General features: G+C 39.9%; 2 protein-coding genes across 3 annotated transcripts in view; one reads left to right on the top strand and one right to left on the bottom strand.

The window, feature by feature from the left end:
- wwox (WW domain containing oxidoreductase) overlaps positions 1 to 27,410 on the top strand; it is a 229,757-nt gene that overhangs the window by 75,364 nt on the left and 126,983 nt on the right. The window contains exon 8 of the mRNA XM_057330055.1: positions 6,182 to 6,446. Within this exon, the coding sequence (XP_057186038.1) occupies positions 6,182 to 6,446 (265 nt within the window). The remainder of the gene's footprint in view (positions 1 to 6,181; positions 6,447 to 27,410) is intronic.
- LOC130551994 (uncharacterized) lies at positions 19,801 to 24,534 on the bottom strand. Of its 2 annotated transcripts, none has more exons than XM_057330078.1 (2): positions 23,772 to 24,534; positions 19,801 to 20,598 (listed from the first exon to the last, which is right to left on the bottom strand). In XM_057330078.1, the coding sequence occupies exon 1, from the start codon at positions 24,420 to 24,422 to the stop codon at positions 23,787 to 23,789; it is 636 nt and encodes a 211-aa protein (XP_057186061.1). In that variant the 5' UTR covers positions 24,423 to 24,534; the 3' UTR covers positions 19,801 to 20,598; positions 23,772 to 23,786. The 2 variants fall into 2 exon arrangements, with proteins under 2 accessions (XP_057186061.1, XP_057186060.1); XM_057330077.1 differs by having other exon boundaries at positions 19,804 to 20,649.

The raw sequence follows: 27,410 nt of genomic DNA, 5'->3' as shown, positions 1-27,410 counted from the left end.
GATTAATCACGATTAATCACACATAACAATAATATTTTAAAATATACTTTTGCATTTTAATAATTTCACATTTAATCTTCAAATTGATGTAGAAACAACATATTTCTTTAACGGCGTCATTTTATGAATGAAAGAAAACATTTTGATATTAGTACTGTAACTGATGTCTCTATTAAATTGATTATTTTAACATTAATTATAGCCATTCAACAATATAATTGAGAGCTATCATGAAATATACAGAAATTGAAGTAAGTTCTCAAACTAGATTAAAATTAAACTAAGGTGCTGAGTAAGGTATAAATATAGAATGAAATATAAAATAGCGTATATGTAAGTAAACAAATTAAATATGGAAATAAAATCTCAATATCAAAAGTAAATTTCAGGCAGAAACATGAGAATGTAATAAAGTCAAGAGTGTAGATGTGCATTGATTGTAGCAGATGAAGGCAGTAGTTTGTTTCTGAGGGTGTGCAGCTGATAGATGAATGAAGCAGCAGCTGATGTGTGTCTCTTCTCCCCCAGTAACATCTGCATTCGTTTCTGAACACCTATCAAACTCTGGCATGAGCTTTGACATGTTGTGAAAGTGTTTCTCTCTCACATCTTTAAATTGATCACAATGAAGGAGAAAGTGTGTCTCTGTCTCCACCTCACCAGTGTCACAGTGTGCACAGACTCGTTCTTCCTTTGGAAGCCATGTTTGTCTGTGTCTGCTTCTCTCTATGGCCAGACTGTGATCACTGAGTCTGTATTTGGTCAGTCTTTAATGCTAAATTATATAAATGCAGAAGAATTCTCATTAAAGCTACAAAATCACATTGATTTCTTCTCTTATTTTGTTCTTTGATTAACATTAGTGACAGGAGTCACAGCAGCACGTTTAAGAACGTGGCCCCTTTAAGAGCTGTCTCAGTACGCAGATCTGACCGTCACCGCACTCCCATTTTCACAACTCTTTGCATTCATTTAAGATTTTATTTTACACTTTGAAGTCTGTGCTTAAGAAAATGCTAGGCAAAACGGGCTTTCTGACATAATCTTGTGTGGTTTTATCCATCCAAGCACGAAAGAGAACTTAACATGGATGTCTGACAGAGATTCACCGACGCAGCCTTCAGCCCGTGACTGTTTACACCAGACTGGACCTCGCGTTGCGTTTTGCCACATCCCACAGTTTAGAAGCTGTCTATCTTCATTGACCGCATCAAAGCAACTGTTTAAAATCGCACTTAAGTGGTTTAAAAGCCTGTACACGAATAAGAGCGTGATTACATAATGTAACGCTAGACAAAGAATGTCAAAACAAACGGATGCTGCGTTAATTTCATTAAATATTTTTCACGCGTTAATTTGAAAAAAATTAACTTTGACAGCCCTAGTAAAAACGTTATTTTCTCATGGTATTGGTTGACATTTGCAAGGAATGTATTAGTCTGAGAACTTTCCTCTTCATATGAACTCACAAAACAGTTTAAAGAGCGTTAGTTGTTTTGGTTCCAGTACTGCTTGACCTGACATAATCACGGAGCAGTCTTACTGAAGAGGATCTATCTTTTCCTGGGAGTTAGTAGACAACAGTGTGGTGTGCACTTCGGGAAGTGGATGTCCAGCAGGAGGGTTTCTTTATCAATTTGGAAAAAAAAGTGGCAGAGGCTGTGATAGGGCTCTAGTACAGAAAGTTAAATATAGACTTAAAAAATTAAATATTATAAACGTTAACACAACACTTAAACTAATTAGACTAACTCAGGAACACATAGAATAATAAGACCAATGATTGCTCGTTTCATATACCCAAAATTAATTATATCGCACGGTTAACCACTATACCAGGCAGTGGCATATTCCCGAAGCACTGGCCGAGATAAAGCTGCTCTCAGCAGAGCCACGAGTGCTGAACGACCGCTGACAGCCTGAAGCTCACATCTCCGACAGCGTCTTAACAAATTCTCAAAGAGGCGTTATGTTTATATAAATCGCGCATTTAAGGTCTCGCGTGTTGACCTCAAACTAATATAGATGCGTACCGAACTAAGTGACTTACACAAGTCTCAAATTTCAGAGGAAATGTAGACCATAAAGGACGTTTTAATTATTCAAAAGCTGTAAATTATAACAACGTGGGCATTCAGACTAACGTTAGCTAACCAAAGCTAACTAAGCTAAATAGTACTTTTCAAACCTAATGTGAACCGCCGAATTTTGCATACTTATGCATTTTCTGATGTACAGTTATAGTTTTATATATTAAAAACTCTCAAACATACCTTTTTTCTCCGAATAACAGCTGTCTTTGCTTGTTCCTGAGGTGATTCAAAATGCCCGCGAAGGTAGAGTTTGTCTGAGGCGTCGAGGAGGGGGAGGGGTTTACTCTCTAAACTGTCACTCAATTGGACCCAACCGGTAACCCAACGATTGGGTTACACAAAAAACTACCCAACACTGAGAAAATAACCAAACAAAATGACCCAACAGGCTCAACCCAGCTGTTGGGTTAAAAAAACAACCCAGCATTTTTTAGAGTGTAGTGAGCTTTATTCACAGTTTATTGTAACTGATTAGATAAGGACAACTTTGTGTTGAAATTCCCCTTTTATGTTGCTTGGAAAAATGCAATCGTGTGGAAATTATTCATTTTTGGGGTGAACTATCCCTTTAAACACATTTTCCGGTGGGAGATTTGAGGGTCCATTAGATTAACTGGCCCTCGGTGCCATTGGAAGAATAAGATGTCTCATTTCCTCTCCCCAAACAGTAAAATCACTTCCTTGTTATCACACTAATCTCTCCGCCGGTTTCAGCAAACTCCACCATTTAACTTCACAGTTATTTCTTTTCTCTTTATTATCTTCCTCTACTACACCTGATCGTTTTCAATGTCCGCACCTTACATCCACATCTCTGTCAGTGCCTTTAATATGTGGCCTTTTGAGCTCACCGTCTGACCTCTGACCCGGGAAAGAGATTATGTTTCCCAAAGCCTTAACCACAGAATTAAACCTCGACACCCCAGACGAGCCACGACAAAACTCTTGAGGGAAGGTGAGAGAAATCGAAGGCGGAAAAATAAAACCAACAGGGAGGTTTTATCTGTGTTATAGCACTGGGGCTTAAGTGACGGAACAGATGGGTGATGGTATTTGCCTCACGACTCCAAACAATGCGGCCACTGATATCTAGACAGAAAACTCACCTCTGAAACCTCAAACTGGATAGAGTCACGCTTTTATACGTCAGTCTCTTCAAAGCAGAATACCGAAGTCATTAAATACCAGGGTAACTGACCTTTTCATACCTCGACTCTGAAAATAGACTTTTTTCACCTCTGCCGGAAAGGCCGTGTAGATTATCCAAGACACGAGACGATGACAAAGTCAACATGTGCTACTGTGAGGATGGATGTAACTGCTAAAATGATGCTTAAAAAAAAGTTCACACAAAAATGTCAATGTTGACTTGATTTACTAACACGACACGATTCAGGTTTTAAACTGGAGAAGTTGAGCAATGTTTATGTTAGAGGTGGATGTTTTTGAAGAAATAAGCTCCTTGTCAACTTGAGTTGTTTTCCAACTTATCTCTAACATTTAATAGCTTTGTATCATGAGCATACCAGAATTTTGTGTTCTCATGAAGAAAGAGTCATATACATTTTTTTGAATGAAATAAGGGTGAATGAATGCTGACCGAATGACATTTTTTGGTGAAAATATTTAAAAAGCTAAAAACTCTGTTTAAATCTACACTGTAAATTTTTTTTTTACAAAATATTAATCTTTTTTTTCACAAATTTTTGACGTATAGTGTCCAAAAAACCCAGTAATTTTACGAAATTTTACTGCAGATTTTTCATGTGTTTTATAAATACCGTCAAATTACGGAAAAATAAATAAAAATTAGGAAAAATTTGTTATTTTACGGGGGGAACGTTTTTTTACTGTATATTCCTGGTACCCCAGCTGCTGCAAATTTTCTTTTTTTTCATCTTTTTTTACAGTGTACAATCTGTGCGTTTTGCATTTCTATTGCCATCTCTGTTTTAAACATAAAATTGAAATTACTTATCGTGGGTTGAAGTCAAATGACATATTTCCAGCAAAATCAAACTCGACAGCTCAACTTATATTTCAATATTATATACTTACAGTTTAATTTACCATAATTCACAGTGATTTACTGTAAACCATGGTCAGGGACAGATTATGGCTTCAAAGGTCCCCGGGGCCAGTTACCTCCAAGGGCCCCCCTCCCACATTTTTTTCCATTCTTTCCCTCAGCTGCGCATTCACAGTTATAGAAAGTTAAGACGATCATGAATATTAAAAGCGTTCTCACTCCGCGTCAGGCCTGCGCTACGCTAAAAATAATCTGTACAGGGTTTATAGAAGTCTAATATTAGCTACACAGCGAAAAATCAACAATGGACCAAATGAAAGCATATGAAACACACGTCTTTAATTAACTGTCAAATATACACGTATTTAATGCATCAATTAAATAAAAAATGATTTCTCACCGTAAAATGCCCCTTTGACACAAATGTCTGTAAACATCAAATCATCAAGCAAAAGATTCAGAAAATGCAATTTCAATGTGCTGTAATTTAATTAAGTTAATTTTTATTAAGTTAAATTTAATTTAAGTTAAAGAAACATACAATCAAATGTTGCCATGATTTGTTTATCATTTCATTTTTTACCAGGTATCCACAGAGGCCTTGTATAGGCTATGGGACCCATATATTAAACATAGATAAACATTTGTTTTCATTGTTGTTGGGTTTTCTGTACCAAATTGGATGGCGCAACCGTGAAGCCCCGGGCCCCCTCGGGCTCATGGTAGTCAAGGGCCCCTGAGCACTGGCCCCTGAGTAATCCATCCCTGACCAGGGAAAGGTAATCTGTTTTTGTATCAATAATCTTGATAAAAAATCTACTTTATCAATAAAAATATAGATTATAGCATTAATGATAATTGGGTAGATTTTCAGATGCACAAAACCAACAACCACCTTTGGCTATTCTTATGCTAAAACACTATTATCATTGTTTTCATAGAATGAACTAATTTCCCACTCTCACGCTGTTCACACCTTTAGCGTTTGTAAGAGCGCTACGCCCCCGACAGAAGACGCCTGCAGATGTTGTTGTTTACCCAAGCAGAGTTGTAAGGTGTCAAACAGCACACGGGCCGCACGGAGATTGTCACACAGGGAACGTGATGTTTTGATTGGCTGTTGTGTAAAGCGCATAATTAAGAGGTAAACGTCGAGCACGATTGTGGGCGCAGAGGCGCACTAGGGGAGGGACAGTTTATTGAGCTGAAGTTTCTTGGGACTGTTTACATACGCACAAGGACACATCAGGAAAACACAACACCTTGCGTTCAGGGCCCTTGTCAAACATCTGGCGTTTAACAGCTTAGTCAGAGCCAATTAAAGAACATCATGTCAGGGCTTTGATGCGCATTAAGCCAGGCCTGGACTGCCAAAGCTCATGTAGTTCATTTCTCCATCGGCTCACATTTCTTAAGGTGATTTCTAAACTTGAACTTTGTTATTATAGTTACCAGTGGTGAAATCAGACTTTAAAAGTGAAATTCAAATTGTGCCATCATTTTTTCACCCACATATGATACACAACCTACAATATAAATGACTCGTGCTTCAGTGAATCACAGAAGATGATACTTTGAGAAATGGTTTTGAACCCATACAATGGAAGTCAATGGGGGTGTTTAGTTACAAAAAATCTTCTTTTGCGTTCTTTAGAAGAAACTCATACAGGTTTGGAATGACTTGAGGGTGAATAAATAATCAAATAATTTTCATTTTAAGATCAAACTAAATGTTAAATTGGTAATATTTACTTGCTTGCATAATTGTTTCTGGCCTTATCAGGCATTATACAATCATTTTGGTTAAAAAGACCCAACCTTGGTTTTTCTCTTCATTAGATATTCCGTCTCAAACAAAACGTTTACATTTCAGATATCTGAAGTAGTTTGCTTCCAAACAAATTTCCAACTAACAATACACAAATTTTACATCAACAATACATTGTATGGGTAAGGCTATTTGGGATCAGTAAGAAGTGTGGTTTCTTCCTTTTCGATTGATAATTATAAACAGTTTTTTAATAATCTCTTTCTTATAATATCTTGAATGTTGCTGAAGGTTCACAGATCTGGTGGACTCGTGTGGGAAGGTGGACCTGAATCTCCTCTCGCCTCCTCAGAAGGAGTACTGGTCAATGCTGGCCTACAACCGTGCCAAACTCTGCAACATCCTCTTCTCCAACGAGCTCCACCGCCGCATGTCACCCCAAGGCGTCATCTGTAACGCAGTGCATCCTGGGAATATGATGTACACCTCCATCCACCGCAGCTGGTGGCTCATGACGTTGCTCTTCACCCTTGCCCGACCCTTCACAAAGTCCATGGTAAGAACAATAGCTTGATTTTTTTTCTTTTTTCACCTGCTGTGGTGTGGCGGTTGAGCATGAGGCGTAAACGAAGAATTGTATTTATTAATTTGTATTCATTTTTAACCGTTTAAAGGAAACGCCCTGTCTTTCTCTGCTAGGCTACACAGAGAGCATTGCAATTCAGATACAATATAGTGGCTAAATAAAAATACAAACAATAACTAAATAGGCAGTCCTTTTTTATTTATTTGTAGCCCAAAAAAGTTTCATTCGTGCTTTGATTCTTGAACAGGAATGACCTGTAGTTTGTGTGTGCGTGTCCCTTTGCACGTGTGTGTGTGTAGTGCGGCTCGTGTACCCCAGCGCTGAATAAATCAGACGGGCAGATTTTCCTGTAGGCAACACTCTGCTGTTCTAGCCCGAAGAGGACAGTCATATACACTTACAGAGACAAACTATAAAATTCAACATCCTCATAAATCATAAAGTATCTGCCTGTCTCGCACCTGCGGCCCTTCCTTCCGCCTCTGATATGCTTTAGGCCACACAATGCATTTGATGTATTCTTTGTTTTAATTTTTTTTTAAGTTCTCAAGGCAGGATTTGCGGTAGTGTGCTCAGTATTTCAAGCCAGCTCATCATTACCTGATTATAAATAGATGAGGACGAATATATGCAGTTATAACTCAAACCCCTCATATCTGCCACTGTCCGTTATATTTGATATATACGTCTGTGTGCAACAGGGCGTTTGGTTAGATTTTACGATTCTCTTACTGTGGCAGAGACCTTACATCATTTTCAGCATGTAAATATGTATCGTGTTTAGGAATAAACATTTAATGCAGATTTGCAAGATATAATGGACAATAAGACATTCAAACTAAACCAAATCTAGATGGAAAGCACAATTCATAGTGCAAATAATACACCCATGTCATCAGTAACAGAAACATTGTAACTGTATTCATCATTTGGGGGTTTTAATTGTATTTCTTTATATATATATTTATTATTCTCTTTTTATACGTATATCCTTGTCTCTCTCTCTCCTGAACCTTTTCAAGTATTAGTGACTTGAACACAAATGGGTGCAGTTATTTTATTTATTGGTTATGAGGCTATGAAGATGCTATCGTTTTAATTGCTTGCAGTCTCATATGGGATTGTGGGTAATTGTTCAAGGTTGCACAGCTCTGCATAATGTTGACAGGAAGAACCTCAAACAATATTATACCCGAGCGCAGTAAAACGTCTTTGTCTTCCTCAAGAAGCTATAGGTGATTTATAACTGCGCAAATCTAGAATAATGCCTCTTATTTTTGCTGTTTTACAGCAGCTGAGTGGGACACCTTTTAGTTTAGTGTTTCTGAAAGTGTAGAGGTTTCAAACATCTTGATGCAGTATTGGCGTGAGGAAACCAAATAAGCTATGGGGGAAATAATAATAATAATAATAAACTATAATAATAGCAATAACAAAAGCAATACTACCACTACTACTAATAATAATAATAAGCAATAATAATAGTTATAAACAACAATAATAATAATAATAAATAACAACAGCAGCAACAACAACAATATGTTAAGTTGTATGGATTTATTTTAATATTACTTTTTTAATATTCTGACTCTTAATATAGCACATTAAATAAAAATATTAAATATGATAAAAACAGAGTTTGAGTATGTTGCAGTTCATATTCATTCATTCAACTGAATATATCCAATGATCTTGTAATTTTTAGATAATTTTTCCGTTTTGCTGACTTGGTTGAAATGATTGGCGAGGCGTGAATCTCTGATAGATAGAAGGCTTTCATTCACATGACTGTCCTCTAATCATAATCTGTATATCAAATTTTTTTTTCCATGTCTCTCTCTCTCTTTCTGTGTGTGTGTGTCTCTGGCCTGCAGTTGTACATTAGGGCCATGCTGATGTGTTTAGCTTTGATAAGGGTGGAGTAATTTTCTCTTCATGATTATAAAGTGGTCTCTTTATAGTATTTGATGGGGTGGAATAACAGTAGTGATGTTCTCTGATAAACAGACGTCTGTGAGTGTGAGAATCTGCATCTCTTAATGTGCAAAAGGACTGAGTTTTTGCCTTATATTTTTACGAAGCAAAAAGGAAATTAATGAACTTCAATATTCATCTTAATTAAATATTGGGTTATTTTATGTGTGAAATTTGTTTTGAAGCATTCAAAACATTTTTTTGAAAAAAAACCAACCAACCAACCAAAAAAAAAAAATACGTCGGCATTGTCACCAGTATTAAGCGTGGACTCTTCAGTTTGACCATTTTGTGGTCGTGATACATTTCTGTGCGCAATTTCCTTTGCAAGTTTTTAATACTTTTTATACAGGTCATTTAATAACATTTTACTCGTGAAAAAGCTTTAGGTTTATCAGCCATAAATTAAAATAAGATAAGAATGATGCTTGAAAATAACAGATTCTACAGACAGGTTATGCTAACAGTGATTTTTTACAAAAATACTTTTTATTATCCGCTTAACCTAAAGCATTGCTGGTCTGATGTTTTGGTCAATGTCGAGTGAGGTCATTGATTCTTCCTGTGTTATTTTTTTACGCGAAGTACTGTACATCCCAGACGCCCCTGTAACCTTTTAATTTGCGTAGTCAAACAGCTGTTTTAGCATGTTTGGTTTGACATTTCTAAGATGGCTGGGTATTGTGGCATCTAATAGCTGCTTGATGCTTTGGGACACAAGGCTGCTGGGAAAATCACAGCCGCCCAATCACCTCCTCCCCCCGTCACGCCCACCCTCATCACAATCGCTTCGTTGGGATCCAGTCCGGCGTCCGACTGCACGCTTTCAGCAGTTTAGCGCAATTATTTTCCTCGGGATTCAGCCCCGGGCGCTCCGCTACCTTTTCACATATGCAGGGGCTGAACTTTTGACCACGGCCCGCTAGTCGTACATTAGCCGGCGGTTTGCTCTAAAAGGGAGACTTTAACAAGTTCCTCTGTGCATTGGCAACTGTCTCGCCTGCGAGATAATTTAACCGGCCTGCTGAGAGACCGCTGCCAGAGCTTCCTTATGGGAGCCTAAATCTCTCTCGCTTTCGGTCCCCTTGTAAGCCGAGTAAAAGAAGGAGATGCCGGTGATGGATCTTTCCTGGCGCTCGGCTAACGAGAGCTCTGCTTCTATTAGTACACTACAGAGGCATTACCCGCTCTCTCTCGCTCTTCTTTAATGAAGTCTCGTCACCCCAAGCGGCTCAGATTTATCCCACCGCTGTCGCACTGCGATGAGCCCTGTCGGCGTGCCGAGCGTCCCCCGGTAACCGGTTGTAAGGTCAGGCACTGTTATCTGCCGGTACACGGGTCCTATCACGGCGGCGGCTCAACCTGGGCTGACAGGCGCTCAGCGGAGCGGAGCGAAGCGGGGCAGAGGTCTACACCCAGAGCCCCATCCGCTGCGGCGGGACACAATGAGCTGCCAGCAGCCCTAATAGGCTCATAATTGGTGATTAGGACCCACAGGTTGAACGGAGAACGGGTTCACTCAGCCTTCCAGAACGCTGGCGTCTCCCGTGCCGTCTCGGGTTCTACTAGAGTGCTCTGCCTGGAAGGATACACTTATATATCCAATACATCAGAGCGGGTGATGACCAATCTGGCCCTTTTGTGGTCGATGCCATGCCCTCTTTGGTCTCCCTTCACATTTAAGTTTTGGCTTCTAAAGTACCAGAAGTGTGTTGAATAACTGGCTTGAATTGTTTAGGGGAGGTAACAACTCGGAAAGAGAAGGAGATGGGAAAGTGGTTCTCCTTTTGGCTCATTTTTTGGGTTTACTACCAAATGTCCACGGAACTGCCTTTGCATCGGTGGAGACATGCAACAGTGAAACCCGTATATGCTGTCCACCCCGGCCAAAAAAATGCTTTTTAACCCAAATTTAACCCTAAAATGTAGACAAAGCCAACCATTGGGTTTAATGATCTATTGTGGGTGTTGTGTGGTCAATTATGGACATCATCTAGGTTCATTTAACCCAACTGTTGTGTTTGTTCATATTTTACTCAACAATGGGTTTTTTAGACCACGGTGGATTTAGAATCCAAGGACATGGACCCAAGTTCAGCAACCCCCCCCTCCCCCTTTATTAACATTGAAATGCACCCGTTCAGCCCTTTTGCTGTTAAATTGGATCCACCGTGCAGACAGCAGATTTAAAACACAGACTGTGTGAACTTTGCATGTAAACAGTGTAACGCCTCGTCCTGCATTAGACTCTGGTTAAAACTGAACATCAGACCTTGAATACACTATATTCTTTAATCTGATTGGCTTGATATTACTTCATTCTCTCTCCATCCCCCCCCTCCCACCGTGTTACCCATTACGAGCCTAGAAGACAATCTCAGACCTAAAAGCACGCAATCCTATTTGCTTGTATTGACATGTGTGTCTTAACTCAATCCTATTACCAGGATTATAGTCTACAAAGACACATCATTTCATTCAAATAAAGTGTCGGCCTACGGGCAACCGCACACGTACACGCTTGCGCCTCTTCGGAGTGAGCAACTCGCTGTGCTGAAAGAAACCGAGCCAGTAGTTTATTGCTTGATCAGCTGATGTGGCCAGGAAGGTGTCGGAATCGATAAAGGACCAATCAGAGGCGAGCAGGCAGCGTTCAGGCGAGCCCGGCAGCTGTCATGTCGCTCTCGTTTGACCCCCAGTCAAAGTCACACGGCGGCCCATCCATCTGAGCACACAGAGCTAATGCCATGTTCTTCTAAAGACCATCAGATCTCCAGATCACATCCAATGTGAATGCTAGTGAATAGAGACGATGGCTTCCATTGACTCACACTGAGAACGATTCCGCCTCATTCTAGAAGATTCTGTCGGTTTGAGTAGTGATGGGACAGACAGCTGAAAAGCCACAGCATTATTTTGTCGTATTGGATCTCATTTGATAATAATTGTGTGTACTTATTTGGATATCGCTGCTGTCTTTTGAGACATCATATCTCCATATTTCATGATTTTTACATTTGGACATGAATCATAATTGTTATTAAGCAGCCTTTATGGTTGTCAATGGGTTGTGCAAATATCTAACCAATCAAAAGTATTAAAAATGTGCTCATCAACTTTGACAGCACAGTATTTAATCGTTTAAAAATTACAGCGTTTGTTTCCATTTCCTGAAAAAAGTGAAGTTAGACATCCAAGACTCAGAGAGGCAGCAACGATATAAAAGTTGCATGCTTTAACTTTTTGCAAGATTCACAACAGGTGTGTAAGCATTTACACCGTACATATATTGATACCTCATCCTATTGTTGATGAATTCGAATTGCTCAATTTAGTTGATTCAAAAACTTCTAAATAAATTCACATGCATACTTCATTATTATTCATGTTTTTTGGTGAAAACATTTATTTGCAGGTTTTACACACAAATATTAATAACAATTTCAATAATAATAATAGTGTCTTGTTTTTTCATGATGTAGTGGAGAGAAAATAAAAAAATGCTGTTCAAAGTGATTCTTTTTTTTAGCACAGACATCAATATTTAGTGATTTAAATATCCACATGAGGTCTATCAAAAGTTTAGCAATCCTTTTATTAATTTATATTTAAGCATGATTTCTTCAGTCAGTTAAGTTTCGCTTTAAGAATTGTCACATCCATAACGGTCCAAATTCCTCATAAATGATTACATGAAAATTAAAACTAAAATATAATTCTTATTTTATGAAGTGTCACCCCTTCTACATTTGTTGGCTGTTATTTTTTCTGCTTTGTGCATTTTAATTCACAGAAATCCTACAAGTATGCGGTTAGGGTCTCTCAAAAACATGCTTTTTTTGGCACATCCACATGTATTTTCCAAGACATTTTCCTAATCTTAAATGTATAACTTGATATTTTCTGATGTCTAGACTCTATCAACAGGGGTTTAGAGATTATAAAAGTATCAATATGTTGGTAATAAATACATTGTCTGAGACTTTATATTTCAAGTTTTGACTGCGAAGGTCACATCCATAACGCTGGAATTGCTCTTTTACTGTTTGTCTGTAAATTGGAAATTCGTGATTACAAAAATAATGTGAGCGCATCCTAAGATTACCATGAGCCAGATTCAAACCTGAGCACCACAGCTCAGTGTTTCAGAGTATAATGTGTTAACCCCTAGGCCTCAGCTTTGACAATCAACATATTATTTAGACTGAACCTTAGTACCGCAAATAAATTAAATCATATAAAGGAAGTAACCATATTTAGCTTTCTGGAATAAACGTGTCATTTAGATCGCAAACCTGGCAACCCCTCACTCGTATATCCTCACGATACCAGAATTCCTGACTGCTTTCCCTAAAATCAAGCTTCCAGATCCAACCAGGCCTGCTTTTCGTGACATGCGGCTGATGGACTATTTTTCAAATTGATTTCAAAAATGTACGTAAGCAGTTGATCTCCCACCCTAGATTACCTATTGATTTTTAATATGAAAAGCTCATTATACAAACAGTAACTGCAACACCAAAAGCTAGCCAACCTTTGCATAAATCCTTTAATTGAATTCCCAGAGCCCGTGGTTCTACATTTTTTAATTAAATCCATTTCTTTTCCTTTTTTCCCCTCTTTCTTCTGTAAGTGTTGGTGTTTAATTTGCATGCTGTGAAGTGGGTCCTGTCCTAGATAAAGTGCCATTGATCCTTATTAAACCTCACCTCTAGGCCTGCTGAAAACCAACTGGGAAAATTAAATGTGTTCATGGTGCATACACTTATTCCCTGCATGATCGGATTAGAGAGGGAGGGAACGGAGAGGAGCGCACGCGAAAGAAAGCGGCGAATGGCGAACGGAAAAGAAAACCAAGAGAAAGAAAGATATTGAGGTAGAAAGAGAGAGAATTATTATTGATTTGGCAAACATTATTACATTATGTTTCTCCAACCGTCCCAAAGAGACACATTGGGCCTGAAATGAAATTCCGAGCAGTTTCATCTCAAATCTAGCTGCATATATTTTGTTCATCATTGATCATCCAATAGCTTACAGATGACTTTATCAGTGCCGCCGTTCATTTTGCTAATTGCCGTTTGCGTGCCGTGGGTTTATTTGGTTTGTAATGATCGTCTGGGTTTGTAACGAGAGGCCACGACCTTCAGCGACCCCTCAGCTTTCACCACTGCTTATTAAATATCTATGAAAGTGTTCACCTCATAACAAGAGAGGGTAATTGTTGATGAGAAATTATTTGACGAAATGAGGCTGATAATATTGTTGGAGATTGATCTTCTTGCTTCTCTGACATTGATCAGCCATTGGCCGGTTTGGGGCCAGTCAGATAGGGTGCGGTTACACATGTACAGTGTTGGGTAAGTTACTCTGAAAAAGTAATTAATTACTAGTTACTAATTACATATTCAATAGTGTAATTAGATTACTGTACAAATTACTGTCTCCAAAAAGTATTTAATTACTTATTACTTTCTATATCTTATATCAACCTTGATTAGTTAAGTGATTGAAGGATAGACATGAAACGGCTTATTTAATTCATTCAAATAAATAACATTAAACTACATAAAGTAGTATTATTAACTGACCAAAGTATTACAAATGTGAGAATTATACATTAAAGAACAGATTTTAAAGTTAGACTTTGGATTTTTATGTAAATTCCACTATTGCACACACATATTACACAAAGTATTTAGTTTAATTACATCAGAAGTAACTGTAATTAAATTACAGAAGGGAAAAGAGAATTTACTTACTTTCAAGGGAAAAGTAATTAAATTACAGTAACTAATTACTTAGTAACTAGTTACACCCAACACTGCACATGTACCACCGTACATGTTGAGATGGGGCTCGCAGTGTTATTTAGCCACACTTACAAAAGGCAGGTGAATTGAGAACCGTTACCGGCCGTACGTTATTTTTTAAACAAGTTGACTTTGTCAATTTGTGAAAGATCTTTACGTTAAAGGAAAGAGTTGACTTGGCAGAGAGACTTGAGATATGGGCTATTTTGACTTTTCAACCATCCACCTAGCAACATCACAGTAATGCCGTGGCAAACAACCACAACACCCAACACTGGAGCAAAATGTTTAAAAGGGGTTTGCACCATTCTTGCAACACAGTCTCACGGGAATTCGTGACATTGTCACGAACAGTAATCTATTGATTCGTGTTCATGGACACGAATTTCCCCCTCTTTTTGTGTCAATCAGCACAAGTGTCAATCTTAACGTATTTTAATATGCGGTATCTTTCATATGTATAAATATATATCAACGCAATCTGATGGGAATTCATGCCTATTTTACCAGGTGCCTCATTCGTGTGAATTCCAACGATCTCATTTGTATGTTTTGTTATGATTTGGCTTTTCCCCTGTGACGTTAGGTTTAGGGGTGGGGTTAAGGTGACCGTTTATCGTTGCTTTGCCACCTTTTGAAACTCACGTTTTTATGAAAATTTCCCTTTGAGGCAGTGATTTTAGGGTTTGGGGTGAGGTAAGGTATTGGTTAGCCACATCCTAAAATATGTACTTCCTTTGATATCAGGTTATAAATATATAGGCTATACGCGGCCTGTGTATTGAAAGTCGTGCTAAGTGACACAAAAAAAAGAGGAAAATTTGTGTCCATGTCCACAAAACGATAGATTCCAAATTTCGTGCTTATACCACAAACTGCCGTGAGACTGGGTTGCATTCTTGACTGTATTCTCGTTTCTATAAAAATATATTTTTTTCATTTTTGTTGTAAACTGCATGGAAATTCATATAAAAACAAACACAATTTTTTGTGCGTTAAAATGTTTGTTTTTTGCTAAAATTGAAAAAGCACTATAGTTGTCCAAGCAAAGGATGTGAGTGTAAAAGATTTTTTGTGTAATTGGCAGTTATTGGTAGATAGTTGACACTCTTGTACTTTTTTTTGTATTGCTCAACAGTTGACAAGTTGTGATGAGTGAAATTTTTGAATGCACAGGGAGTGCTCCACGCTCATCTCACCATTCCATGTCTATTATTACATCAAGAAAAAACGTGAGACAGACAAAATCCGAAAGGAAGTACATAAAAAAAGTGTGTATTAGGTCACCAAATGTTTACTCTCATTTGCCATGCGGCAAATGCTCATTTTGGACCCTGAAGGCATCCGAACACGCCCACACCTCATGTTATTTCCCCACATATGTTCTCTACTGCTGACTATTCTTCAGCCTGTGGTTAACCAGATGGAGTTAACGGTTTGCACGTCGCCTCTGTGGCTGTTTACTAGTGTCTCTGTGTTTAGAAGCCAGGCTTGGCCTGCACCGATCAGTGGCCGCAGACAGTAAGATTTATCATGTATTTGTGCTAGCTGATTGCCAACAGAGGCGACTGTCTCCCAGCGGTGCTGTATGTAGACTGCTGCTGAATCAATAGGGATTAACCTTTCACCCCTTTACGCATACTTATACACACACTCTTGCCGTCAACACGCACACACTCCCATTTCATCAGTTTCACTTAAACGCAGCCGCTCACTCAATAACTCGCCCGCTACTAATCATTTTCAAAACATGTAGCTGTCTCTCTCTCTTTCTCTGGAGGACATGCGAAACAGAAGAAGGGAAAAGATCACACATCATCTGCCGTAGCATCAGGAACATGCATGTGTAGGTTCAAGCATCAGATCGGTAAGACTGTCTTATAGTGTCTGCCTCTGATAGAGCCTCTTCCTGTTTGCCCGCTCGGATACCTCTTCCACCCCTGAGACCCTCGGAGCTGAGGATTTCAGCCTGAATGATGTTTTTGTTGGAATGATGATGATGCTGAGATCAAGAAAAACTAAAGGGTTTGACCTATGGTGCAAAAGCAAGCTCACGGGTGAGGAACGGGTCACTTCCTGTTTGATCAACAAGCAAATACATAGGAACGCGAATGTTACGAAATACTTTGAGCACACACACTAAAATGATTTTTTTGGTACCACTTCAGTAGAGGTGGGCGGAATGGCCAAAAATCTATTTCACGGAATGAGTAATTTTATTTCACGGTAACGATATATTTCATGAAACAATCTCCCATTATAATTCTATTTCTTATACCTCATTTTTCTTAAATTGATTTAACTAATTTATTTATTAAGTTATGAAAATGTACTAAAGATATCAAATTAAGTTCTGATAATCAGATGTATTATTTATTCATATTTATCTTCTGGCTATATCATATGTGTACAGTAGGAAGAGAGACAACATATATAACAATAAAGTATGAATATGCACAAACAATGAGAGCACAGTATATGACTAGTGTTATAAACTGGTGTTCATGGGGTCTGTACTGTAGGTCTTTATCGTTCTTCACTCTCTATTAGATGAGCAATTTTAGTGTGTTGCAACTCTCTGTCTTTAGGTTTGTTTATTCTCGGGCTTGTTTTTGCACTGCACGTCTCTGGTGACTCCTCACGCGTCTCCCAAAACTGGAGGTAGAAGCGCGTCACATCAAAGCGCTCACGCGCTCGCGAGCATCATCGCACATTTCATCGCGCAGATCCCTGCACGAGCACTGCGGGTAAGAGAAGCGCCGGACTGGAGCGGATCACTAAACTACAGACTGAAAGAAGGTCAAAAGAATGTTTGATACGTTCATTTGTTACGGGTGGATTAATTCATTAGTTTTTTTCAGAGCGCCGAGTTAACCACTCCTACTTATTTACATTCCGCGGAATACACGGAATAGAAAAATCTCTTACGGTTGACATTTTATTCCGCGGTAACGGAATATTCCGTCTTTCCGCCCAGCCCTACACTTCAGTATAGGAGACAATTCTCACTATTAACTAGTTGTTATTAGCATGCCTATTATTGCCATATAGTGTTGGCTGTTTAATAGTATTTATATAAAGCACATATTCTGCATGACCATATACTACATACATATACCTAACAACTACCTTACTAACCATTAATAAGCAGAAAATTAAGCGTTTATTGGGGAAAAAGTCGTAGTTAATGGTTTGTTTATGGCGAGAATTGCCCCCTATACTGGAGTGTGACTGATTTTTTTATTTTAGTTTGTTTTAAACATTGTTTGTAGTTTTGTTTAGGTTTTTTATCATGGGCACATTTAATTTAATTTTATGTTCATGTTTTTTTATTATTATTTATTGTCTTATTTTTTATTGTTATATTTTACTTTTTTTTCATTTTGTTTTTTATGCACACATTTCATTTTCATTTTTAGTGTGTTATTTGTTTGACATTTATTTTTTTAAACTGCATTATTTCATTTGTTTTAAATCAATAGTTTTCATTTTAGTTTCACTATACCTATAATAACACCCATTACATACACAAACCAGCCAAAACGACTCCAGCGTAATACAGTTTCAATCTAATGCATAAAAATATGACTTTTACGAAAGCTTTTCAAATGCTCAGTATTAAAAATCAAAGCCGCTTTTACCGCCACAGTCTTTTTAAAGGGGTCGAGCTCAGATGAATAAACACTAAAGGGTCTAAACAGAAGAGTTAACAGCTGTTTTCAACCCGCTTCTCGCTTTAACGTCAGAGAGCCGAATGCTTTTAATGTGCATTATCGAGTTACATAATTCTCATTGTAATGGCGAAGGGTCAAAGGTCAGTGTAAGCGATCTAATGCCGTCTGGTCCGCGTGCACGCTCGTGCATGAGTCACAGAGCTCTGTGTATGGCCTGTATAAATACTGTAGAGAGAAATGGAATGTTGAGTGCGTTTCGTTCAGAATCAATTCAAAACTTTTCTCATATGTAAAATGTGAAGAACATTTTGCATATTAGAGACACTCGGTGTATATAATAAATATGTAAGCCTCTAGAGGATTACTCAGGACATCTAAACCAAACCAAATCTCCATATAGAGGATATTTGGTAGTAGCACCGTGAACAACACGGCTTCGTCCGATACACAGGAGGTGAAACAATTCCCCCCGTCTCATTGGTGTTTACCATTCCTCTTGGGTTTACACACTATATCTGCTATTGATCGTGTTTCTGTGGCTCGTTGTGCCCAATCATCTGTGCAATGCATCTTACAGTGGCCGCCCAGCTCGCCCCACTACACCCGCTTAATGCATTCATGCATTGATTGCACGTTACACTTAAACATGATTAGCCACATTCATACCTGCCCGCTTACTCTTACAGCACAGCTTCAGCACACACTAACTAAATTTGTTTTAAAGTCTACTGGGCTGCTCTTGAGTCTGTTGTCTATACGGGCAGCTATCTTCAGAGGTGTCATCCTAACCCAAATGAAATGCATCTTCTTGTGCCCCACAAATATGGCACCTCAAGAGAAGCACATGTGCAACTCGACTGAACAATGGACGATACAAAACAGGGTAAAATATAGCATTTTAAATTTAGCAGCATAATCTTTGTAGTCTTTGCCGAATGCAAAGACTTTGTTTCTTAAAAGCTCCTTTGTTGTAATAGTGTGTAAAATTGTCAACACAACTTTGTTTTCCACTAGACAGATTAAACACGACGTGCACTGTGACTCGTGATGATCCAAAACCATCTGATTGGATCTTTCGATTTTGAGAAGCCCATCCAAGGCTTTTAATTGACCGCTGTGTGTCAGTTTCCCAATGTCACCATCATACCTGTGAACAGCACATAGAAACAAAGTCTCTCCGAATCCTTGACTCATCTGTCCTGTTTCTTTCTGCAAACTCAAACTGACCAGATTCATAACTCTCTAAGATTTTTTGCTGTGCGCTGTGAATCCCACTCCTGTCTCTCTCTTCACTTTGTTTTCTTTCTTCTGGCTGCCTCTGTGAGAAATGGCTCTTTTAGGGACAGAGGTCATTAATATTTTGTGTTGTGAACCTTTGAGGATGTTTCAGATAAAGTGGTAAAGAAAAGCTTTTATTGGAGATGAACAAGCCTCTCTGTGTCCATACATTACCTTAGGATTGGGTGGGAAATTAATGATCAGAGAATGTCATCGACGTTTGCTGCTATTGAACAAGGAGAATATTCTTTTGGTGTGTGATTTCACCTCTCCACAGAGGAGGAGGCAGGGGACTGCAGGAAGACAGACAGACAAATACTGCAGACAGACAAATTCTGCACGCAGACAGACGGATACTGTACATAGACACACAGACAGATACTGTATAAAGATAGACGGACAGAAATCATACAAATACAGGCAGACACTGTACATAGACAGACAGGCACTATATTCAATTCAATTCAATTCAATTTTATTTATATAGTGCTTTTCACAATGTGCATTGTTCCAAAGCAGCTTTACAAGAGCAAATAAGAAAAACACAGAAAGGTAAAACACAGCACAGTGCATGGTGTTTATAGACCAAGCAAGATCATTATAATAAATAATATCTAATAAATAAATGAATAAATAAATAAATGCAGTCTCCCGGTGAGCAAGCCAACACTGCACTGCTCTGCTGTGGCGAGGAACCCAAACTCCAATGCTGAATAATGGAGAAAAAAAAACCTCGGGAGAAACCAGGCTCAGCCGGGAGGGCCAGATCTCCTCTGACGTGTCATAGCTGCACTCAGTGACCCCGACCAAAGCCACCGAGCAACGTCCACGAAGAACAGGGAGAGCCCACGAGCCGCGACCCAGGAAGCCCCACCCGCCGAAACCGTGCAGGTCCAACCCGGTCCCATTCCGTGGTCAACAACAGACAACAGAGGGACAACCAGGGAAAAGTAGTAATGGCATAATTAACTTTATTCCTCTGTTGTCCGACATCGACCACAAAACAAGACCAACCAGACCAGACCCACACAGTCCCAACAAATGAAACGCCCCGAACCACAACCAACAAGCCCCCCCACTCCCTACAACACCCACCCAGCTACCTCCAATCAAAGTCACTGAGTGCAGCCATAACTTCAAACTGCTGTCGTGTGATGTAAGTTTAGCATTAAATACCAAGTATTGTAAATTTAGCATTTATGTGACAGGTAGTCCGTCTTTGCTCTCGGTTGGGGATGGAATTGTCTGAGCTGGGCCGGCCAGATGGTCGCCTTTTTCTTGGGTGGTGATGGAATTGCCTTGGATGGAGCTGGGATGGTCAGTCAGTCCGCAGGCTCTCGCAGGAGGATGGCACGGGATTTTCCGATGTAGCTGGCGTAATCTCTAGTTGTGGATGGGCATATGACGTTCATCTGGGCCTGGCGGAATCTCTCCCTACCTCGGGATGGGCATCCCGAGGCGAGGGCAGAAACAGAAAGAGAATAATTAGCGTAGCTGCTGTTCATTAGCTATGTATTAGTGAATGCTTGGCTGAAAAGATGTGTCTTTAATCTAGATTTAAATTGGGAGAGTGTGTCTGACCCTCGAATAGTATCGGGGAGGCTATTCCAGAGTTTAGGTGCTACGTATGAGAAAGCTCTACCCCCTTTGGTGGATTTAGTTATTCTAGGTGTTATCAAAAGTCTGGAGTTTTGAGATCTTAGAGAGCGTGATGGGTTGTAGTGTGGTAGAAGCTCTGTTATGTAGGTAGGGGCTAAACCGTTTAAGGCTTTATAAGTAATTAAAAGAACTTTAAAGTCAATACGATACTTAATGGGTAACCAGTGAAGGGTTGATAACATTGGGGTTATGTGATCGTATTTTCTGGACCTGGTTAGAACTCTGGCAGCTGCATTCTGAACTAACTGTAGTTTGTTTATTGATGATGCAGGACAACCACTAAGCAGTGCATTACAGTAGTCAAGTCTTGAGGTCACAAATGCATGAATAAGCTTCTCTGCGTCAGCCACACATAAAATATTTCGCAATTTGGCAACATTTCTAAGGTGGAAGAAGGCTGTTTTTGTGACATTTGAGATGTGATTTTTAAATGACAGGTTGCTGTCTAATATAACGCCAAGGTCTTTAACTGTATTTGTTGGAGTAACAGTGCAGCCTTCAATTTGCAGGTCATAATCCGAAATATTCTGCTCACGTGTCTTTGGTCCGATAAGTAATATTTCTGTTTTATTAGAATTTAAAAGAAGGAAATTACAAGTCATCCAATGCTTTATATCGTCGATGCACTCTGCCAATTTGGATAGTTGGAAGGAATCATCTGGTCTTGATGAGATATATAGCTGAGTATCATCTGCATAACAGTGGAAGCTAATTCCATGTTTTCTAATAATGTTTCCAAGGGGCAGCATGTATATGGAGAATAGCAAGGGTCCTAAAACCGATCCCTGAGGTAATCCATAATTTACTTGCGTTAGATTTGATGATTCCCCATTTAAATGGACAAATTGATGTCTGTCTGATAAGTAAGATCTGAACCATTGTAGTGCCTGTCCCTGAATACCGGTATAATTGTGTAAGCGATCTAGAAGTATTTTATGGTCTACAGTATCGAACGCAGCACTAAGGTCGAGCAGGACTAGGAGTGAGATGTTACCTTTATCTGATGCTATAAGCAGGTCGTTTGTAATTTTAACGAGCGCAGTTTCAGTACTATGATGCGGTCTAAAGCCTGACTGGAATTTTTCGTGTATGTCATTATTTTGTAAGAAAGAGCACAACTGAGTGGACACTACTTTTTCTAGTATTTTAGACAGGAAAGGGAGATTTGAAATCGGTCTATAGTTTCCTAGTTCATTGGGGTCTAAGTTTGGTTTCTTGATAAGAGGCTTAATGACGGCCAGTTTAAAGGCTCCTGGGACATGGCCTAGATTAATTGACGAGTTGATAATGTTATAAATGGGCTCAATTGCAACGGGTAATAACTCTTTTAATAATTTAGTTGGTATGGGGTCTAATAAGCAAGTTGTAGGTTTAGATGTTGCAATAAGTTTAATTAAATCTTCCTGTTTTATAGGTGAAAAACACTGTAGCCTTTCTTTTGGGGCGATGGTTGGTACTAATTTATAGGACAGACTTGGAGGTTGAGTTTTTACTATTTTGTCTCGTATGTTTTCGATTTTCTCTGTAAAAAAATTCATGAAATCATTGCTACCAAGGTGCGGCGGAATACCCAGGTCAGGTGAAGTCTGTTTATTTGTTAGTTTAGCAACTGTACTAAATAAAAACCTTGGATTGTTTTTGTTAGTTTCTATGAGGTTACGGAGGTGCTCAGCCTTTGCTGCTTTTAGTGCCTTTTTATAACAGTTTGCACTCTCTTTCCACGCAATTTTAAAGACCTCTAATTGGGTTTGTTTCCATTTGCGCTCCAGTTTACGTGTTTCTCTTTTAAGGGCGCGAGTGGTGCTATTGTACCATGGTGCTGCGTTTTTCTCATTAATCTTTTTTGACTTCATAGGTGCGACAGCTTCTAATGTATTAGAGAAAATAGTGCCCAATTTGCTGGTCATGTCATCGAGCGATTCTATATTTATTGGTATGGTTATTAAAGGAGTCAGATCTGGCAAGCTCTTTGCGAAACTATCTTTAGTAGTCGAGGTAATTGTTCTACCCTGTCGATAACGAGTTAAACGGCTGATTTCTGCAGTGCGCAGTGTACATGTTATAAGATAGTGATCAGTGACATCGTCGCTTTGAGGTATAATATCTATATTGGTTAGATCGGCTCCGTGAGATATAATCAAGTCTAGTGTATGATTAAATCGATGAGTGGGTCCATTGATGTGTTGTGTTACTCCAAAAGAGTGTAATAGCTCTGTAAACGCCACTGCTAATGCATCGTTAGCACTATCTACGTGGATATTAAAGTCTCCGACAATTAATACTTTATCAACGTTAACCAATAGGTCCGATAGGAAGTCCGCAAACTCTTTCAGAAAATCAGTGTAGGGACCAGGGGGTCTATACACTGTAGCCAACTTACAAGAAAGCAATGTTTTTTTACTGTCAATTGGAACAATTATGTTCAACGCAAGCACTTCAAATGATTTAAATTTATGCTCCGTTCTTTGAGTTACAGTAAGAAAGTCTCTAAAGATTGTTGCGACATTGCCACCTCGACCAACCGGACGTGGCTCATGCATATAACAGTAGCTTGGTGGGGATCACTCATTTAGACCGTAATAATCATTTGGTTTAAGCCAGGTTTCGGTAAGGCAAAGTATATCAAAACTGTTGTCTGTGATCATTTCATTTACAATAACTGCTTTTGAATTTAGTGATCTAATATTTAGTAGGCCGAACTTTATGAGTTTGTTTTGGTCGTTTATTACATTGTCCTCAGGTTTAATCACGATTAGATTTTTTCTCTGTGATTTGGCTATTTTGTTATTTTGTAGTATTATTCGGGGGACAGACACAGTCTCTATGCATTTCGAAGCAGTAACATTTCTAACAGATGAGTGGGAGGAACACAGACTATGGTTGAAGTTTTGACTTACCGCTGGGAGACGTAGTCAAGCGGTGCGTAGCGTCTTTGAGATGTTGTCAGACAGAAGAACCGCTCCGATGCTGCTGGGGTGCAGGCCGTCAGGGCGGTAGATCCTAGGTCGCTCCCAGAACAGATCAAAATTATTAACAAAGAGCAGCTTCTGTTCAATACACCATGACATCAACCATTTATTTAGAGCAAATAGTCTACTGAACTTTTCATTCCCTCGTCGGTAGGTAGGAAGCGGCCCTGATACGATGATCCTCGCCGTGGGTGATGCGTTGCGTACCGTCTCGATCAGACTCCTGAAGTCCCTCTTCAGGATCTCCGACTGCCTCATCCTGAAGTCATTCACCCCCGCGTGCAGCACGACAGCTCTGACGTTAGCGTCGCCCTTCAGGATCGCAGGTACCTGCGCAGAGACATCAAGAACACGGGCGCCAGGAAAACAATGAGTGCGCACCTTACCTTTAGTGGAGGAAGCGCGTACGTTCCGGACGATTGAGTCTCCGATGACCACAGCGTTGCATTCCGTCTCGCAGAGGGCGGCAAAGCGGTTCCTGGTCGGGATCTCGAAGACCGGTGGCGGCGGTTGGGTCATCGCTCCAGTCCTGGCTCGCGCCTTTCGCCGTGGGTGTGCCGGTGCAGGAGTGAAGTTCATTTGGGCTGACCGTGTTCTCGAAGCCTGGGCTCTGTGCAGAGAAACACGCGGAGTAGAAGTGGAAGGAGTATTAAAATCGCGATGAAAACTTAACGCGGATTTGCGAGCGTCAGCTCTGGATGTTTCCAGCGCCGTTTTACGTTCTCGCAGCCGTGTCTGCTTCTCTAGTAGATCCTAGATCTGCTTCTCCACAGCCTCCAGTTCCGACTGAAGTGCGATCGTTTCCTCATCTGCACTCAGAGGTACAAACACATCTGAAACATTAGCCATTAGTGATGTAATAATGAGAACACTGTGTTAAGCAGTAAGCAGGCAGGCTGGGAATGCTAACAGCCTGAGGCTAATAGCGAGTGATCTGATAAAAATAAATTATCGGTGCGTTTAAGGACGATTTTTGGTATGGGATATACTTAAGGATATGTTTTACCCTCGGTGAATAACAATTTAAAACACAAGTCTTAAGATATAACAAGAATAAACGATGTATTAAGAATAAGTTTGAAAGAGCTCCGACTCAAACCACGCGCTCTCAGCAAACAGGAAGTGACGTCAGAAACTATACACTGACAGACAGACACTGTTCATAGACATACAGACAGATACCATACACAGACAGACAGACATTGTACACACACAGACAGATACTGTAGGCCAACACAGACAGACAGGTACTGTACACAGACAGACATACACTGTACACGGACAGATGGACAGAAAGACAGATACTGTAAAGGACAGATGGGCAGAAAGACAGACACTGTACACACACACACAGACAGACAGAAATATTCTATTCACAGACAGACAAACAGACAGACGCTATATAAAAACAGACAAACAGATACGCTACACAGGCAGACAGTCAGACAGACAGACAGAAAGACACTGTAGACAGACAGACTGGCAGACAGGCAGACAGAATGGTTTAAAGGGGAAACAGATATACAGATAGATTAACAATAATACAGACAAACAGACAGGTATTCAAGACAGACCATGAAGACAGACGGACAGACAGACAGAGAAAAGACAGACATAAAAACAGGCGGACAGATGGAGAAACAGACATATAAACAGACAGACAGAGAAACAGGCGGATGGACAGAGGGACAGACAGACAGATAAACAGACAAACAGACGGACAGATGGAGAAACAGACAGACAGACAGATAAACGGACAGACAGACAGAGAAACAGTCAGACAGCCACTGTAGACAGACAGACTGGCAGACAGGCAGACAGAATGATTTGAAGGGGAAACAGATATACAGATAGATAAACAATATTACAGACAAACAGACAGGTATCCAAGACAGACCATGAAGACAGACGGACAAACAGAAAGAGAGACAGACAGACAGAGAAACAGACAGACAGATGAACAGGCGGACAGACACTGTAGACGGACAGACAGACAGAGAAACAGACATACAGGCAGACAGAGAAACAGACGGAAAGACAGACAGAGAAGCAGATAGACAGACATACAGGCAGACAGAGAAACAGACAGAGAAACAGACAGACAGACATACAGGCAGACAGAGAAACAAACAGAGAGAGAAACAGACAGACAGAGAAACAGACAGAGAAACAGACAGACAGAGAAACATATGGAAAGACAGACAGAGAAACAGACGGACATACAGACAGACAGAGAAACAGACGGACATACAGACAGACAGACAGAGAAACAGACGGACAGACAGAGAAACAGACGGACAGACAGAGAAACAGACGGACAGACAGAGAAACAAGCGGACAGACAGAGAGACAGACAGACAGAGAAACAGACGGACAGACAGAGAAACAGACGGACAGACAGAGAAACAGACGGACAGACAGAGAAACAAGCGGACAGACAGAGAAACAGAGAGACAGACAGACAGAGAAACAAACAGACAGAAAGAGAGAGAGAGACAGACAGACAGACAGAGAAACAGACGGACAGACACACAGTGAAACAGACAGACAGACAGACAGAGAAACAGATAGACAGACAGAGAGAGAGAGACAGACAGACAGACAGAGAAACAGAGAGACAGACATACAGAAAGAGAGAGAGACAGACGGACAGACACACACACAGTGAAACAGACAGACAGACAGAGAAACAGATAGACAGACAGAGAGAGAGAGACAGACAGACAGACAGACACAGACCGAGAAACAGACAGACAGACAGAGAAACAGACAGAGAGAGAGAGAGAGAGAGAGAGAGAGAGAGAGAGAGAGAGAAACAGACATACAGACAGAAAGAGAGAGACAGACAGACAGTCCGAGAAACAGACAGACAGAGAAACAGACACACAGACAGAGAAACAGGCATACAGAGAAACAGGCAGACAGACAGAGAAACAGGCAGACAGACAGACAGACAGAGAAACAGGCATACAGACAGACAGAGAAACAGACAGACAGACAGACAGAGAAACAAACAGACAGAGAAACAGACAGACAGACAGAGAGAGAGAAACAGACATACAGACAGAGAGAGACAGACAGACAGACCGAGAAACAGACAGACAGAGAGACCGAGAAACAGACAGACAGAGAGACAGACAGACAGAGAGAGAGAAACAGACAGAGAGAGAGAGACAGACAGACAGACAGAGAAACAGACAGACAGATAGACAGAGAAACAGGCAGACAGACAGACAGACAGACAGACAGAGAAACAGGCAGACAGACAGACAGACAGAGAAACAGACAGACAGAGAAACAGGCAGACAGACAGAGAAACAGACAGACAGACAGAGAAACAGGCAGACAGACAGAGAAACAGACAGACAGACAGAATGACCGAGAGAGAGACAATAAGTCAGATACATACATACCCATTAGATTAGTTTTATTGCTAGATGTTAGACAAGATGAATGACTTGTGACTAGTTAACAACCTACATTCCCTTTTCTTGATTTGAATTCAGCAGAATTCATAAATGACTTTTGAACTCCCCCCGCGAAAATGTTTAAACTATCAGCATTACT

This window comes from Triplophysa rosa, linkage group LG3, assembly GCF_024868665.1.
Source record: "Triplophysa rosa linkage group LG3, Trosa_1v2, whole genome shotgun sequence".
Taxonomy (NCBI): Eukaryota; Metazoa; Chordata; class Actinopteri; order Cypriniformes; family Nemacheilidae; genus Triplophysa; species Triplophysa rosa.
The sequence above is the reverse complement of the archived record's forward strand: the minus strand, read 5'-3'. Positions and strand labels throughout refer to the sequence as shown.